Genomic DNA, 14,322 nt, shown 5'->3' on the forward strand with positions numbered 1-14,322 from the left:
CTGTCTAGAAGAAGGGAGACCCAGAGAGGGCTTCCTAGAGTTGGTGGCCTGGATACTGCCTTGAAAGGCAGATGGATGGGTTTCAGCTGGAATAGCTGTTCATCTGTGGCTGAGAAAGTGAGGATGGAAGGGGGCAGCTGGCAAGGAGACCTTGAAGGCCTCTGATCTGAAGGGCCGGTGGGGTGAGCCTAGCTGTGCTGGGGGTTTAGCTCGGGGCTGCCCCCATCCAGTCCCTTTGTCCCCCTCTCCTCTCCAAGCCTTTCAGGAGCACAACTGGGGCCCACGTGTTTGCAGTCGTTTATTCATGTTTTGTCACAAATGGCCGGGGAGGGGGTGCCGGACTCCTCCAGGCGACATAGAAAATAGGTCCAAGAGACAGAATAGGCTGGGGCTGGGGCACGTGGGGACAGGAAGGGGTCTGGAGAAGGAGCCTGGGGAAGGGGAGAGGGCAGACTAGGGGTGGGGCTGCCCCCCTGCTGAGCCTGCTCATTCCAGGTGCAGGTACCACCCACCTGCAGGGGGAGCCTCAAGGTGGGGGTAGAGAGGGGTGGCCCAGAATTTCCAGGGTCAAGCTCTGCCCCTTGGCAGGGCCCAGGTTCCCCCTGAAGTGGACAAGGCCAGAGGTCCCACCCCTTCCAGGACTGACTGCCATGCCCACAGGCCGGCAGAGGAGCCCCTGCCCCTATTTAGAGCTCTGCCCAGCCCTGGTCCAAGGGGAGGGGGCTCTGAAGGCGGGCGGTCCCCGCAGCAGCAGTTTGGGGGGTGGAGAGGAGGCTGGGGGCACCAGTGCCCCCTCCCTCCCCAGGGCTGAGGCCTCTGCGGCCGAGGGCCAGGGCTGGGGGTGCACAGGCGTCCGGTCCGTTCTGGGCTCGCTCCCTGGCCGGCTTCCCCCTTAGAAACTCACCAACGTATAAACCATACTGTGGGAACACGAGGCAGTGAGCCGAGTCTTGAACAGGCCCAGCCACTGGCCACCCACCCTGTCACACCATGGGTTGCCCTCAGTCCTTAAGGGCAAAGGCAGGAATTTGGGGCCCAAGGGTTCCTGGGGTTGGAGCATCCCTTCCCTGACTTCTGACTGCTGTGGGCAGGGCCTCACCTGTACAGGTAATAGAAGAAGGAGAGCAGGTAGAAGGCGAGTTTGCACCAGGACTCCTTCTGGCAGTAGTTGAGGATGTCAGCATTCATGATGGAGACCGCATCATACATGACCTCAGAGCCATCCGCAGGGCGGTGGAAGTACCTAGGCGAGGGAGGGGCCTGAGTGCCTGCCATCAAGGCTCCCACCCCCACCCTGCCCCTGCTCCCCCATCTCACCCTCCCTGAGGCAGCTGCTCCCCTCACCTCCAGAGGTGGTAGAAGAGGAGGGGGATGTTGAGGCCCAGGGTCACCCACTCTGCTGCACACAGAAACATCAGACAGAAGAGGCCGTGGATAGAGTATTCTGGGACCACCAGCTGGGGAGTGAGAGTCAGAGGTCAGCGGCCTGGTGTCCGGACAGACCGAAGCAAGCTTCAAGGGCACAGAGGGGAGCTGGGGTTTGGGAGGTGCCACCCACCGAGACCTCCAGGGACTAAAGAGGCCTCTAGCTTCCCGCTCCCTCCCGGGTGGCAGAGCGGATGAAATGCCCCAGAGGAGGCCCGGCTCTGGGTCACAGTGAGTGGGCCTAAGCTGGGCTAGGAGCCTCCTGCCCCCGGCCCTGACACTGACCTTCCTCAGGAGGCAGCAGATGCGTTCGATGTTTTTCAAACGCTCGCGCTGTAGGGGGAGGAAAAAGCCGCGATGGGAGAGGCAGAGGAGCACGCGCTGGGGGCGCCCCACCACCTTTCCGCACCCCCTACCGTTCTGCACGTGGCCGCCAGGGGGCGCCAGAGCAGTGTCTGCGGTGTCGGCGCGGCAAGAAAGCAGCCGCGCCGTTCCCATGGCAACCGTCACCATGGAGGGACCTTCACCCGCGTCTCCACGGAAACGGCCCAGAGCCTGGCAACGGCCGCCCCACCAGGAGGAACCCGAGCCCTGAACCCGCGCCAGGTGTTTGCTGGGGGCGGGAACAGAGGAAGGGGCATGGCCGCCGTGCCCCCCCAACCCTGTCTTTCTGTCCCCCACCCCGCTCTTCGCCCGGAACAGATGGACAGACAGACGGACGGACACAGCTCGGCACAGCACATGCATCACTTACTGCCCGCGCTGGGTTCCCCTGGTCAATGGGGTTCTTGAAGTCCGTCCGCAGCTCGTCAAAGGCTATGATCTGGGAGAGGGGCGTGTGCCCGTCAGGGTTGGGGCAGCTGCTTATGGCCCCCCACCCGTCCTTCTGTGGGATAGGAATTCATACATGGGGACCAGACCAGATGGAGCTTGCTGCAAAAGTGGAGAAACTGAGGCCCAGGGAGGGGCGGGGCCTGGTCCAACGTCACACAACTGTCTGGAGTGGAACCCTAGTGTGCTGATGCCTAGTTCAGGCCAGGTCCACTACACCTCCATCCAGAACATCCCAAGAGATGGTGTCTTCTCTGCCAGGCCCTGAGCTGAGCACTGGGGCCCCAGAGGCCTGGGGCACAGCCCCTGCCCCGGGAGGAACCCCAGGCTTGGGAGGAGAACTGTGAACTGCATTCCAGGGTGGTCAGTGTTGTGGGGTACAGGGAGAACCTGGGGTAGGTGCCCGATCCAGCATAGGGGGTGATGGGAGGTTCGGGCTGGACTCTGAGTAGTTGTTTGTCTAGTGAACAAATGGGGGAAGGGCAGTCCGAGCAGCAGGAACAGCAAGTACAAAGGCAGAGGGTTGAAAGAACAAGGAACATTCAGGAAGCTGCAGGTTCCACAGGGCTAGAGTGAAAGTGTGAGGCGAGTGGGAAGAGAGAAGGCGATAGTGAAAGGTGGGCTGCTGCCAAGGTCAGTGGAGCCAGACATGAGTGCCCTGTGAGGCCAGACCAGATATTTGGACTTGAACACAAAAGTAATAGGGAACCATTGAGGGATACAAAGCTGCAGAGTGGGGCAGTCAGGTTGATGTTTTAGGATTGATGGAGCAGGAAGTACAAACTGGCTAACAGTCCCAGCCAAGACATACATGATGCTTACTCTATGCCAGCAGGTTTTGTGTTTATTAACTCATTTAATGCTTGCAACAACCTGATGACGTAGGTACTGGTATTATCATTTCTGTTTTGCAGATGAGGAAACAGAGAGGTTAAGTGACTTGTTGGAGGCCACACAGCTAGTTAGTGGCAAGTCAGGATTCTAACCCAGTTAAACGCCAGAGTTAAAATCCTTAACCACTTTATCACACTCAGGCCAGACTACTGAGGGGACTGTTGGAGTGTTGGAGGAGTGGCCCGGATGGTGATCCGAGTGAGGAGAGGCAGTGGGGATGGAAAGGTGTGGATGGATTCTGGAGCTATTTAGAAGCCAAACTGCAGAAGGCTTAAATGGTGGTGGAGTGGAGGCAGAGGGGCCCGAGGTGCCTTCAGGTGTTGGGGCATCTGGTGGATGGCAGTGTCTTCACTGGGATAGGGAACTTTCGTGGGGAGCAGGTGTTTGAGGGGATGATGTGGCAGACCTGGGGGGAGGTGGCATGGGAAGAGGGCTGGCAGAGGAGGCTTCTGGGGTCCCCTCCCCTCAGCACTAGCCCTGGGATGAGGCAGCCGGCCCACCCCCAAGCATCCCGGACCCCAGACGGCTCAGAGGGAGAGAACATGGACTTCCTGAAGGGAGGTGGGGCCATCTGGAGCAGCACCCCCAATTCCCCATTGACTCTGGGCAGCTGCCTGCCTGCCAGGCATAGCAACAGGGTCCAGCAGGGAGCGGAAGGGTGCCGTCTGTCTGCCCTAGAGCTGGCACCACCAGCAGGCAGCGGGTGTCGCGCCTCCCACCCCCCAGGCTGCCTGGCGCTGACTCAGCCCCCTGGAACAAACAATCCCCCACGGTGACAGCTGACACGCGTCACTCACCACCAGGGTTACCTAGCGACCAGTGGGGCCTGGGCTCAGGGTCTGGTGTGGGATCTAGGGTACTGCCCTGGAAGGTTCTAGGTCTTACCAATTTGGATTGAGGACCACACCTCCTGGCCCCACCCCCACCCGACAGGCCTTGGCAGGCTTGCTCTGGGTACTCTGATGTATGTACAACAAGCCCACTTTACCGATGAGGAAGCAGACTCAGGATGAGACACTGGCTAAGATCACCCAGCTAAACAGCTGAGCAAACACAGTGCTTGACTCGAAGTAGGTGCTCAAGAAATACTTGTTGAGAAAGCCTGGGCCCTTTCTCCCAGCCTGGGAGCCGTCCAAGGGCAAAGCCTGAGTCTAATTCATCCTCGACTCCCCCAAAGCCGCCCAGAGCCTGCTTCTCAGGAAGTGTGGACGCAGGACTGTTCTGAGGATCCTCTAAAGACAGGGACCCCCAGAGGCGCTGTGGGAGGCCTCTGGGTAGGGTGGGGCGCAGAAAGGGGCTTCTGGAATTCCAGGAGCCTTTCTCCCAGGAGCTGGTGAGTTCTGTGTCCCCAGCTGTGACCCTCCATTCCTTCCAGTCCTCAGGACCCCAGCCCTCCTGCCCCCAACCCCACAGGACTGTCCAAGGCCCCGGCATGAGACAGGAGGTTCAGCCTTATGGACCCAGATGGGATGGAGAGAGGGAAAGGGAAACAGAGAACGGGGGAGATAAAGAAAAAGCAGCTGGAGAGACCCAGAGAGAGAGAGGCAAAGCCAGGGACAGAGAGGCTTGGAGATGGGGCTGTGTTGGAAAGTGCCTGTGGAGGCTCACTCCTCACACAGGAGGGGCACAGAGTCCATGGAATCCTGATGTAAAAGAGACAGGCAGCAGGCGGGCAGCAGGGGATGGCGAACGGTCAAGAGCTGGGGAGGCCACGGAGCAGGCAGGCAGCAGGTCCCAGGAAAAGAAAGAAGAGAGGAAGTGGGGAAGCCAGGAAAGAGGCAGGTGCAAGCAATAGGAAGGAAGTGAGAGGAAGAAAAGACAAGGGTACCCGCGGAGAGACTGCAGTGGGGTAAGGGGACTCCCCGGAAGGGAGAAAGATCAGGGACCTGTGTGGTGGACGCAGGAGCAGAGGGTGCTGCGCTGAGTGGGCCGGGGCCGAGATGGGCAGGCCGAATGGAGGGGACGGGGTGGGGGCCGAAACCTCGGGGGACAGAGGAGGAGGGAGAGCAGTAAGCGGGACCAAACAATAAGCCTGAGACTGACTGATAGTTCTGTAATGAGAAGAAGGGAGCCAGGGAGGGGGACCACTGAGGAGAGGGCCCCAGAGAGAGAATGGGGGAGAGGGACCCTCTCTAAAGGGAGGCGATCAGCATAAGGGATGAGAAATGGACATTCTGAAGGATGAGTCCAGGTGTGAGTCCAGGAGACAGTGAGAGACAGACTAAGGGGGGCAAGAGACAAAGGGGAAAGTGGGGACAGGAAGAGGAGGGAGGTTGGAAAGTGGGGAGGAAACCTGGTGGAGGGAAGCCCCGACAGGAGGAGGTAGGGGAACCCAAGGTGAGCTGGGGGTGGAGGCTAGGTCTCTGGGGCTGCTTAGAGCCAATCGCGCTGGGTCAGGGAGGGGGGGTAGGAAGGGAAAGGGTTAATGGGCTCTGCGATCTGTGGGTCCTGTAAACAGATGCAGTTACCATGGCAACCCCCTCCATCACTCTGGCTGGAAAAACCCACAAAGGTGGGGGGGGGGAGCAGACAGACAAACCGCCTAACGGACAAATGGGGGCGACTGGATGGGGGGTAGGAAGAGGGAAGGAGCAAGAATCCCAGAATTCCGCCCCACACCCAAGGCTGCATGGGGCAGGGGAGGGGGGGTCAGGGACCGACTGACATACCCACAGACAGGCGGGGGCGGCGGAGGAAGGGGGGCCCCGGGAAGGAAGCCGACGATGGGGGTGTTAATAGGGGCGACCAGAAGCCGAACGATGGGGGATAGCGGATAGGAGGCTCCAAGTTTCCCGGGCCCTGAGACCATCCGCCCGGCCCCCTCCCGCGCCGTGCGCCCCCTGCCCCCCACCCCGCCCCCAGCCGCAGCCCGGCCTTACGTGCCAGATGACAAAGAAGATGAGGGAGGCGCACAGCACCAGGGTGAGCATGTAGCAGAACGCGGCGAAGGTGAACGCCATGGCCCCCGCACCGGGCGGCGGCCCGGGGGGCGCCAGCGCGGGGCCCGGGCGCAAGGGGACGCCCCCCGGCCCGCGCTCAGGGCCGGCCGGGCATGGCCCGCAGGGCTCGGGCGCGGGCTCGGGGGACGCGGGCCGTGCGGCCGGGACCGGGGCCGCGGGGCCGTGGGCCGCGCGGGGCGCGGGCCGGTGGGCTCGGGGGGCGCGTCCGCTGCCGGCTGCCCGGGCCCCGATCGCTCATCCTGCGATCCCTCGCCCGCGGCTCCCTCGCTCTCCAGCCCGCGAAGCCGGCGGGGCGGAGCCGGGGGCGGGGCCGCCGTGCGAGCGGCCTCGGGCGGGGCCGGGTCTCCATGCGCCCCTCCGCCGGCCGGGCCCCGGCGCCACCCCCTGCCCCAAACTTGGGGACACGTAGGCATGGACGCACATCCCTGCCGTGTCCCTCCACCACGCCACACAACGAACCCACCACCACCACACTCGGTCCACTCGGACGGGCACACACACCCCTACCCTCACACACCATGCCTCACCCACCGGGGTCGGCAGGACTAAAGGGTCTTAAGTGCGAAGCACTTGTCACTGTCCCAGGAAGCAGAGATACCTGGCTTGAACGCAGAGCGGAGCCGGGGGAAGGGGCTGAACCAGGGGGCTGGAGAGGATGCGGGCCAGGTGCGACGGGGCACACTATCTGCGCCCTGGCGGCTCTGGCTCTGGCTCTGGCGGCGGCCCAACTTCACATCCTGGACGTGCGCCTGTGTGGGTGTCGGCGCAGCTCACCAGGTACTCGCTGACGGCCGCTGCCTCCCTCCCTGCCGGAACCGTGCTGGGCCCGTGGGGACAGACCACAGAAGCACAGGCAGGCAGCTCTCCTGGCTTCTGGAAGTGGGTCAAGGACTTTCAACAGCAACCCTAGGACACACAGCCCAAGCCAGGACCCCTGTGCAGCCCGCCAAGCCCAGAGCTCCAGTTCCATCCCCCACCCCAAGGCAGCTCCCACCACAGACCACACCAAGTCACCACAACTTCCTTGCAAAAACCCTCGGCTCATCCGAGGGCCACTGGAAATTTATTCTTTTTTTGTCCTTTCCGTCTTTCCCCAAGTGGCTTTTCCTTGCAAAATGCCTGACATGACACCAGAGGGGAACCTGGGAGTGGGGGGCACCCCAAGAGGCAGCCCAGGGACTTAAATACAAGCTGGAGGGCAGGGCACAGCTGGGACAGGTGAGAGACAGCACAAGAACATGGCTTTTCAGGTAGAGACCAATGGTTTGTTTTTCTGCAGGAAGCAGCTGTGCCAGAGGGCAGGGGGCTAGGATCCTGGGTGAGAGAGGGTGAGCAGAGAGGGCCCAACCCTGGGTTGCACCCACATTCTCCAAAAGAGAAGTAGCAACAGGGGATGAGGATCTGCCCTCTCAGGCTCCGAGGGATGAAGGGGGAGAATAAGCCAGATGTGCTGCCTCAGGGAGAGGGAGGAGGTGCTGGCAGAGTGAGGGTTAAGGCTGGTGCCGGGCCTCTGGCACGGGGGGGGGGGGGGGGGGGGGGGGGGGGGCCTTCCACCTCCGCCTGCCTTGGGGACAAAGGGGCACGGTGGGCAGGCAGCACATGGGCCTGGCTCTGGCAGGGCAGGGGGCGGCAAGGAGCAGGCTCCCTCTGGGCTCAAGACACGGGCCCAGCGCGGCTGCCCGCCCACCTGCCCTAGATGTGCTCAGACCCCACCGTAGCTGGACGGCTGGAGCTGTGAGTGTGGGAAGGGAGGCAGGGAGGAGAGGTGAGGGTGGGCTGCCAGGCCCCTGCGGCCCCCATGCCCGTCCTGAGGTCCGGCCCAGGGCCCTGGATCCCAGGGCCTGGATCCCCTGGTCCCATTCCTGGCCCTGGGCACCAACTGCAGCCAGGGGCAGTAGAGGCCAGGGAGGCCCGCAGCTCTGGGGTAAGGGGGTTGGGGGAGACAAGGAAGAAGGGTTAAGGAGAGAAACCCATTGCAGCATAATGGGGGGCAAGAGGAGGGAGACAGACAGAGGAGCCCTCATCCCAAAGAAAGGTGTGTGGTGGGGTATCTTTTAAAGTTACCTAGAGGCAGCAGCAGAGCAAGCCCCTACCCCTACCCCAGCCACAGGTCCTGGGTGTCCTCCCTTGGGGGCCCTGACAGACCGGGGCTCAGGGCGGCAGACAGATGGGCCAGAGGGATATGGGGAGCCCAGGACACCCCAAAGCCACAGACTCAAATGCCCCAGGAGAGGGAGGCCCCTCCTGCCCCCTCCAGGGGCATCATCTGGAGAAGGTGCCCCTCCTGTCCCACCCCACATGCCCCTCCTAGCAACAGCCGCCGCCAGCAGGCTTCACAGGGGTGCTGTCGATCTTGAGGTTGGGCCGCTCACCCCCCGAGGCTGCCCCGGGCCCCATCCGCTTTTTGATCTCAGCAGCCATGGTCATGAACGCCTGCTCTACATTGGTAGCGTTCTTGGCACTCGTCTCCAGGAAGGGGATGCCCAGAGAGTCTGCAAACTCCTGCCAAGGGGAGAGGAGAGAAGAGGAGGGAGAGAGGGGTGAGAGGCACAGACCCCAGCCCATGCTAGGGGCCCAGGCCCAGGCCCCGCTCACCTTGGCTGTGGTGTTGTCTACCACTTTCTTGGTGGTGAGGTCACTCTTGTTGCCCACCAGGAGCTTGTTGACATTCTCACTGGCGTAGCGGTCGATCTCCTGTAGCCACTGCTTCACGTTGGCATAGGATTCCTAGAAGGACCAGGGACAAAAGCCATTTCACTCCTAACTCCCACCCCTACCCTAGGCCTAGAGAACAGGGGCTTTGAGGGAAAGGGGTTGCCCTGGTCTCCTGAGACAGGCAGGAGCCCTGGGCTCAGGGACCCAGAGGAAGCTCTCTTCTCCCAGGCTTAGCTCTCCTCCATCTGAGTCCCCAAAAACCAGGCCCAGCACAGCCCTAGCTGTCTGCCAACAGCCCAACATCGAAACAGCCTAGGCCTAAGGGCCAGCCAGCTCAGCTTCCTACAGCTGCTCGTCTCTCCCTGAGACACAGAAAAAGACTAACCACATGTGGGGAGCAAGAGACAAGCCAGAGGGGAGACAGAAACAGAGGATGAGAGGTTAGCAGGAATCACAAAGTTCTCACAGTGGCCTTAAAATCTCTTTAAAGTTTGAAGTCGTGGAGCCCAGTGGCAGGTGGAGGGTCCTCGCAGAGGAGACCCTGCACTGTGAGACAGGTATCCTGGGAACAGAGCCTAACATTCAGCCTACTTCTGGCACCGACAGCCTCCTTACTCAGCCTGGCTCTCCGGCAGCTCACCACTCCCCACCCTCCACCCCTGGCAGACGGACAAAGGACAGAACTTTTAGGAACGTGCTTGAGCTACAGCCACTTTTCCTTCTTAGGAGCTAGAGGCCTGGTGACATGACGCTGGGTTCAAACTTACACCTCCTGCCATGTCCCAGGCTGGGCCCTGGGGATGAAGAAGGGAATCGTACCTGGGCCCTGCCCTAAAGCACCCGGGAGACAGTGGAGGACCAGACCAGGACCCACACAATGGCAAGACAGGGTGACCAGTGCTGCAGGGACAGCGGGCAGGAGCCGGTGGGGCTCCAGGACCACCCCCGCCTGCAGGGACGACCTGGCCTTGTGTGGGAGCAAGTGGAGGGATGGGGAAGAGTGCAAGGGGAGGCGACGACACATGCCAGGTCACAGAATGGGAGGGGCATGGGGGCTTCGGGGAGGGGGAGAAGCTGAATGTTGCTGGGACGCAGGCCCCGAGCAGGGAAGGAGAGGGAGAGGAGGCAGGCCAGAGCACGGAGGGTCTTAGCCTGGCCAGATCTTCGAGAACCAGGAGCCAGGGGAGGCATTCTGAGGAAGGGAGCAGCAGGAGCATTCCTGTGCTCTGGGAACTAGGCCTGGCAGGAGCACAGAGGCCAGAGCAGACCCGCAAGATGGAGACCACCGGGGAGGTGGACGGAATAATCCAGGGCAGAGAGAATATGCCCTGAGCCAGGAACAAGGCAGGGAGGAGCACAGGATCTCAAGTCAGACCATGCTGGGGTAAGCCCACTCTTGCCATTTACTGTGTGACCCTAAACATAACCTGACCTCTCTGAGCCTCAGTTTCCTCACTTCTATAAAACAGTACCTCCCAGTGCGGCTGTTGTGAGCATGAGATGATGAATGCAAGCCTGTCTCATAACAAGCGCTTAATTAGCAGGAGCTGCTATTATCCTCATCACTGCTATTATTACAAAGGGATGGATCTGAGAGAGAGGATGGGCGGGAAACAGGGACCCTAGGACTGACTGGATGGGGGAGGGAAGAGTTTTCTGGTCAGGCCGACAGGCACGCTGTTACAGAGATGGGGCTACAGGAGCTAGTTCTGGAGAGGTCGTGAGGCCAGTGCTGGACATGCTGAGTTCTGCAAACGCTCTGGAGCTCGGCAGAGGCTGTCTAGGGGCAGGAAAGGGTGTGTTCAGTAGCAAAGAGCCCTGGGTTCAAACACCGGCTTTGTCTTTCCTGGCTGCGAGACCATACGTGAGTTACTTAACACCGCTGCAAGAGTGTTTCCTCATCTGGAAAATGGGGACCCCACCACTTAGCTCACTGGGTAATATTTTAAAGATTAGAATTAACACAGACATCAAGTGCCAGAGGAATGTAGGACCAGAGGAGGGGATGCAGCATGATAGCTGTTCAGACACAGGCATCACAGAACACCAGACAGAAGCTGAACCACAAAGTGGGAGAGTCAGGAGGAGGCGTGGGGCAGGGGGGAGGAGGGCAGCACAGGACGAACCAATAAAAAGCCACTGAAGAGAGAATCGAACGCAGCAGGAGGTGGGAGAGCTGGAGACAGCAGACTTTTTGAGGAGAGGCAAGAGAACGGAGTTAAAAGCCACGAGAGGTCCACCAGGGCGAGAACTGGAATGAGGTCACGGGATTTGGCAGTTGGAGGTCCTCAGTGACCTGTGAGTGGAGCAGTTCACCCACAGCTTGTTGTCCAAGGGGCATTACGTGTCCCTGGTGGCCGAAGAGCCCAGCTGCCCCTCTCCTGGCCCGGGGCTAATGTAAGCATCCCCACGTCTCCAGGGCCTGGGCCCCAGTAAGCAACAAGGTTTAGGAGAAAGAACAAAGGCAGCAGAATCAGGAGTCCTGGGCTTTCTGTCTCTGCCAGTTAACGAGCTGCAGGGCCCTAAGCCAAGTCTGCTCACCACTCTGACTCATTTCCTCATCTGTAAAATGGGAACATAATGCAGACCTCTGAAGGAGTTATAAGCGTCAAAAAACCGAGACAGGTTCTATAAACTATAAGGTATGGTGGGGCTGTTTCTGGCTGTTAACCATTGCTGCCAAAGACACGAGACTAATGCTGCCACAGCAGACACAAAGCTCCCAGACCTCTGCTCACACTGGGCCCAGAGGGCAGGGCTCCCTCACTGCCTTGTCTAAGGCCCTCCAATTGCTTCTCCACAGTGTCTTCACACAGGAGGCCAGGGGCCCAGCACAGCGACCTATCAGCTGACTACACCCCCACAAAATAGAGGCGCCCGGAAGGTCTAGAATAAGGTGGCAAGCCTGGCTGGGAGGTGTGAAGCCTGGTTCTGCGAAGACCCTGCAGCAGGGCCTCGTTCGGGAGGATCCACTTCTGCAGCTGTTTCTCTCCTTGTGAAATGAGTCCGAGTACAGTCTCCCTTCCAGGCAGTACCAGGAAGAGAGGACGGAAAGAGGAAAAAGAAGCGAGAGCCAAAGGCCTGAGGCTGAGGAGGCAAGGCTGGGGACGGCGAGCCCAGGAGTACCTGGTCAGTGACATCGTACACCACGATGATGCCGTGAGCCCCCCGGTAGTAGCTGGAAGTGATCGTCCGGAACCGCTCCTGACCTGCCGTGTCCCACTACAAGACAGGAGGAGAGAAGGGCTAGTCAGCCCTGGGCTCCACGCCCAGAGCCCCCCCCCCCCCCCCCCCAGCAGATGCCTCTGCACCAGGGACGTGGAGAAGAGCGACACGCACGATCTGAAGTTTGATGGTTTTGCCATCCAGCTCAATGGTTCGGATCTTGAAGTCCACCCCGATGGTACTGATGTAGCTCTCTGTGTATGTGTCATCCTGGAAGATGGGAGGCCAGCGAAATGGGCTGAGCGAACAGGCCTGAGGCCCATTTGGACTATGTCCCTCCAGTTCCCCACCCCAGCCCCAGTTCTCAGCACCCCAACTTGCCAGCCCTGTGCCCTTTTTCAGTCAGATACTGGCACATCCTGCAACTTCATCCTTGGTCCCCCAGGATGTGCTCTGAGCTGCCCCCTCTCCCTCCGGCCACCAGCCAGGACCCCAGATGGATGCTAGGGGAGGCTTCTTACTCACAGCAAACCGCAGGAGCAGGCATGACTTGCCCACGCCCGAGTCACCAATCAAAAGCAGCTTAAACAGGTAGTCACTGGAGAGAAAGGATGGGAAGACATGAAGGAAGGCAGGGAGCCCACTCGCCATCACCCTGGAGTCACAACTATAGCATTCTCCCACACTTCAAGGCATGCCCCGGTTTAGAGTACTAAGGTGCTCACAAGATCCTCCCACAAATCCTGGGAGAGGGAGAGCTGACCACCCCCCATAACACAGCCGACCCAAAGGGCTGAGTCTGAATTCCCACTTTACAGAGAAGGGAACAGAGAGGGACATGACTTGCCAACGATCACAACCAGTTAGGTGACAAAACTGGGCGTCCCACCCTGACTCCTAACAGACTCCACGGTCTGGGGTCCAGTAGGGGCTATTTAGGGAACCCCTCCTACACTGCCCTGTGGGGTACCTAGCTTGGCAGGCTCTAGAAGTGGAAGCCAGGGCTCGGCCTAGAACTTGTTAAGTGAATGTCTGTGTAACAAGCCTGGTACGAAGCCTCTAAGAAGAGGTGGTCGACAAGAGACCATGGTAACGGCAGTTACCAGGTATGGAGTTCCTACTTGGGCCTGGCCCTGTGCTAAGCACTTCAAACACATCATCTCCTTTAAGCCTCACAACTGTCCAATGAAGTGGGTGCTGTTATTTCAACTGATGAGGAAACCAGAGGTCCAAGAAGGGAAGTGACTTGCCCTAAGTTACTTTAAGACTGGAAACCAGGTTCAGACTCCAGAATCTCTGTGAGGCTCTGTGAGAGCCTCTGTCCCCCTTATAATCCAGCTCAGAGCTTCACCCTTCCCCAAGGAAATGTGAGGCCTGGATCTGGAGGTAAAAAAGGAAGGGGCAGAAGAAGATAACTGACATTTAGGGAAAACTATCAACGAGCAGTCTGGGGCAGAGATGTGGGCCACCCACCCGGAGGGGGAGTGACCAAGAAGTGAGGAGAGTTTGAGGAACAGAGAACCCCACTGGAAGGGGAGAACAAATGCCACATTCATCTGAACTTCACCAGCAGTGAAGGGAAGGGGTGTGCCGGTGGCACCGGGGGCCTCGAAAGGTGAGGAAGGGCGGGAAGGGACCGGCCGCCGGGAGCGGCAGGGCAGCTTGACCCAGGCAAGGGACGAAGCGGCAGGACCGGAGGACCTGCAGGAGCGCGACCCCGAGCGGCGCCTCCGGGCCTGCCGCGTCTGCCCGGCCGTGTGCCGGCCCGGGAACCGGATTCCGGGAGAACGGGAAGAGCAAAAATATTTACGGCCCGACCTAAAGGGCCCGAGTCCGGACCGAGACCAGAAATTATCTGGTGACCGCCTCCAAAACGCCGGGACCGCCGTCAGCACCCAGACCGCCACTCTCAAGCAGCAGGTGGGGAAACTGAGGCTGGAGAGACCGGGGCTGCAGGATCATCTAACCGATAAGGCCTGGTAAGGTCGGTGCCTCGGGCTCCAACTGGTGCCCCTCGAACTCGCAGTCTCCGGGCACTGGGTGCAAGAACTCGGGGTGTCGAGCCGGGGTCCTGGGGCCCCCGGGGGGAGGGGCAGAACCCGGATGTGGGGGGGGGGGGTCAGCGGAAGAGAGACCCGGATGTGGGGGCGCCGCGCAGTCCCGACCCAGGCTGGACAACCCCAGTAAGCGTACAGCCCCGTACTCGGGATCGAGGCTGCGCCGGACGGCGCGGGCGGAGCTCACTCACTATTCGGGGTTCATGGCGGCGGCAGCGGCCCGCTCGGTCGCTCCCAGTCGGCTCTGCTCCGCCTCCCGTTCCAAGATGGTAGCTGCTCCGCCCCAGAAGCCCCGCCCGCGACGCGCAGGCGCAAACATTCCGGGCTTGGGCCTC

At 60.5% G+C, this 14,322-nt stretch overlaps 2 protein-coding genes across 2 annotated transcripts; both read right to left on the minus strand.

Moving 5' to 3' along the window:
- Positions 1-253: 253 nt before the first annotated feature.
- On the minus strand, positions 254-6,348 carry CNIH2 (cornichon family AMPA receptor auxiliary protein 2). The gene is made up of 6 exons (XM_058526355.1): positions 6,030-6,348; positions 2,180-2,248; positions 1,711-1,758; positions 1,345-1,457; positions 1,100-1,243; positions 254-920 (listed from the first exon to the last, which is right to left on the minus strand). The coding sequence occupies exons 1-6, from the start codon at positions 6,108-6,110 to the stop codon at positions 893-895; spliced, it is 483 nt and encodes a 160-aa protein (XP_058382338.1). The 5' UTR covers positions 6,111-6,348; the 3' UTR covers positions 254-892.
- A 1,307-nt stretch (positions 6,349-7,655) lies between these two features.
- RAB1B (RAB1B, member RAS oncogene family) lies at positions 7,656-14,284 on the minus strand. Its single transcript, XM_058526348.1, has 6 exons — positions 14,179-14,284; positions 12,456-12,528; positions 12,105-12,200; positions 11,892-11,987; positions 8,706-8,837; positions 7,656-8,612 (listed from the first exon to the last, which is right to left on the minus strand). Exons 1-6 carry the CDS (start codon positions 14,190-14,192, stop codon positions 8,418-8,420), a joined length of 606 nt encoding a protein of 201 aa, XP_058382331.1. The 5' UTR covers positions 14,193-14,284; the 3' UTR covers positions 7,656-8,417.
- Between the last annotated feature and the right edge of the window lie 38 nt (positions 14,285-14,322).

This window comes from Diceros bicornis, chromosome 31 (assembly GCF_020826845.1).
Source record: "Diceros bicornis minor isolate mBicDic1 chromosome 31, mDicBic1.mat.cur, whole genome shotgun sequence".
NCBI classification, from domain to species: domain Eukaryota; kingdom Metazoa; phylum Chordata; class Mammalia; order Perissodactyla; family Rhinocerotidae; genus Diceros; species Diceros bicornis.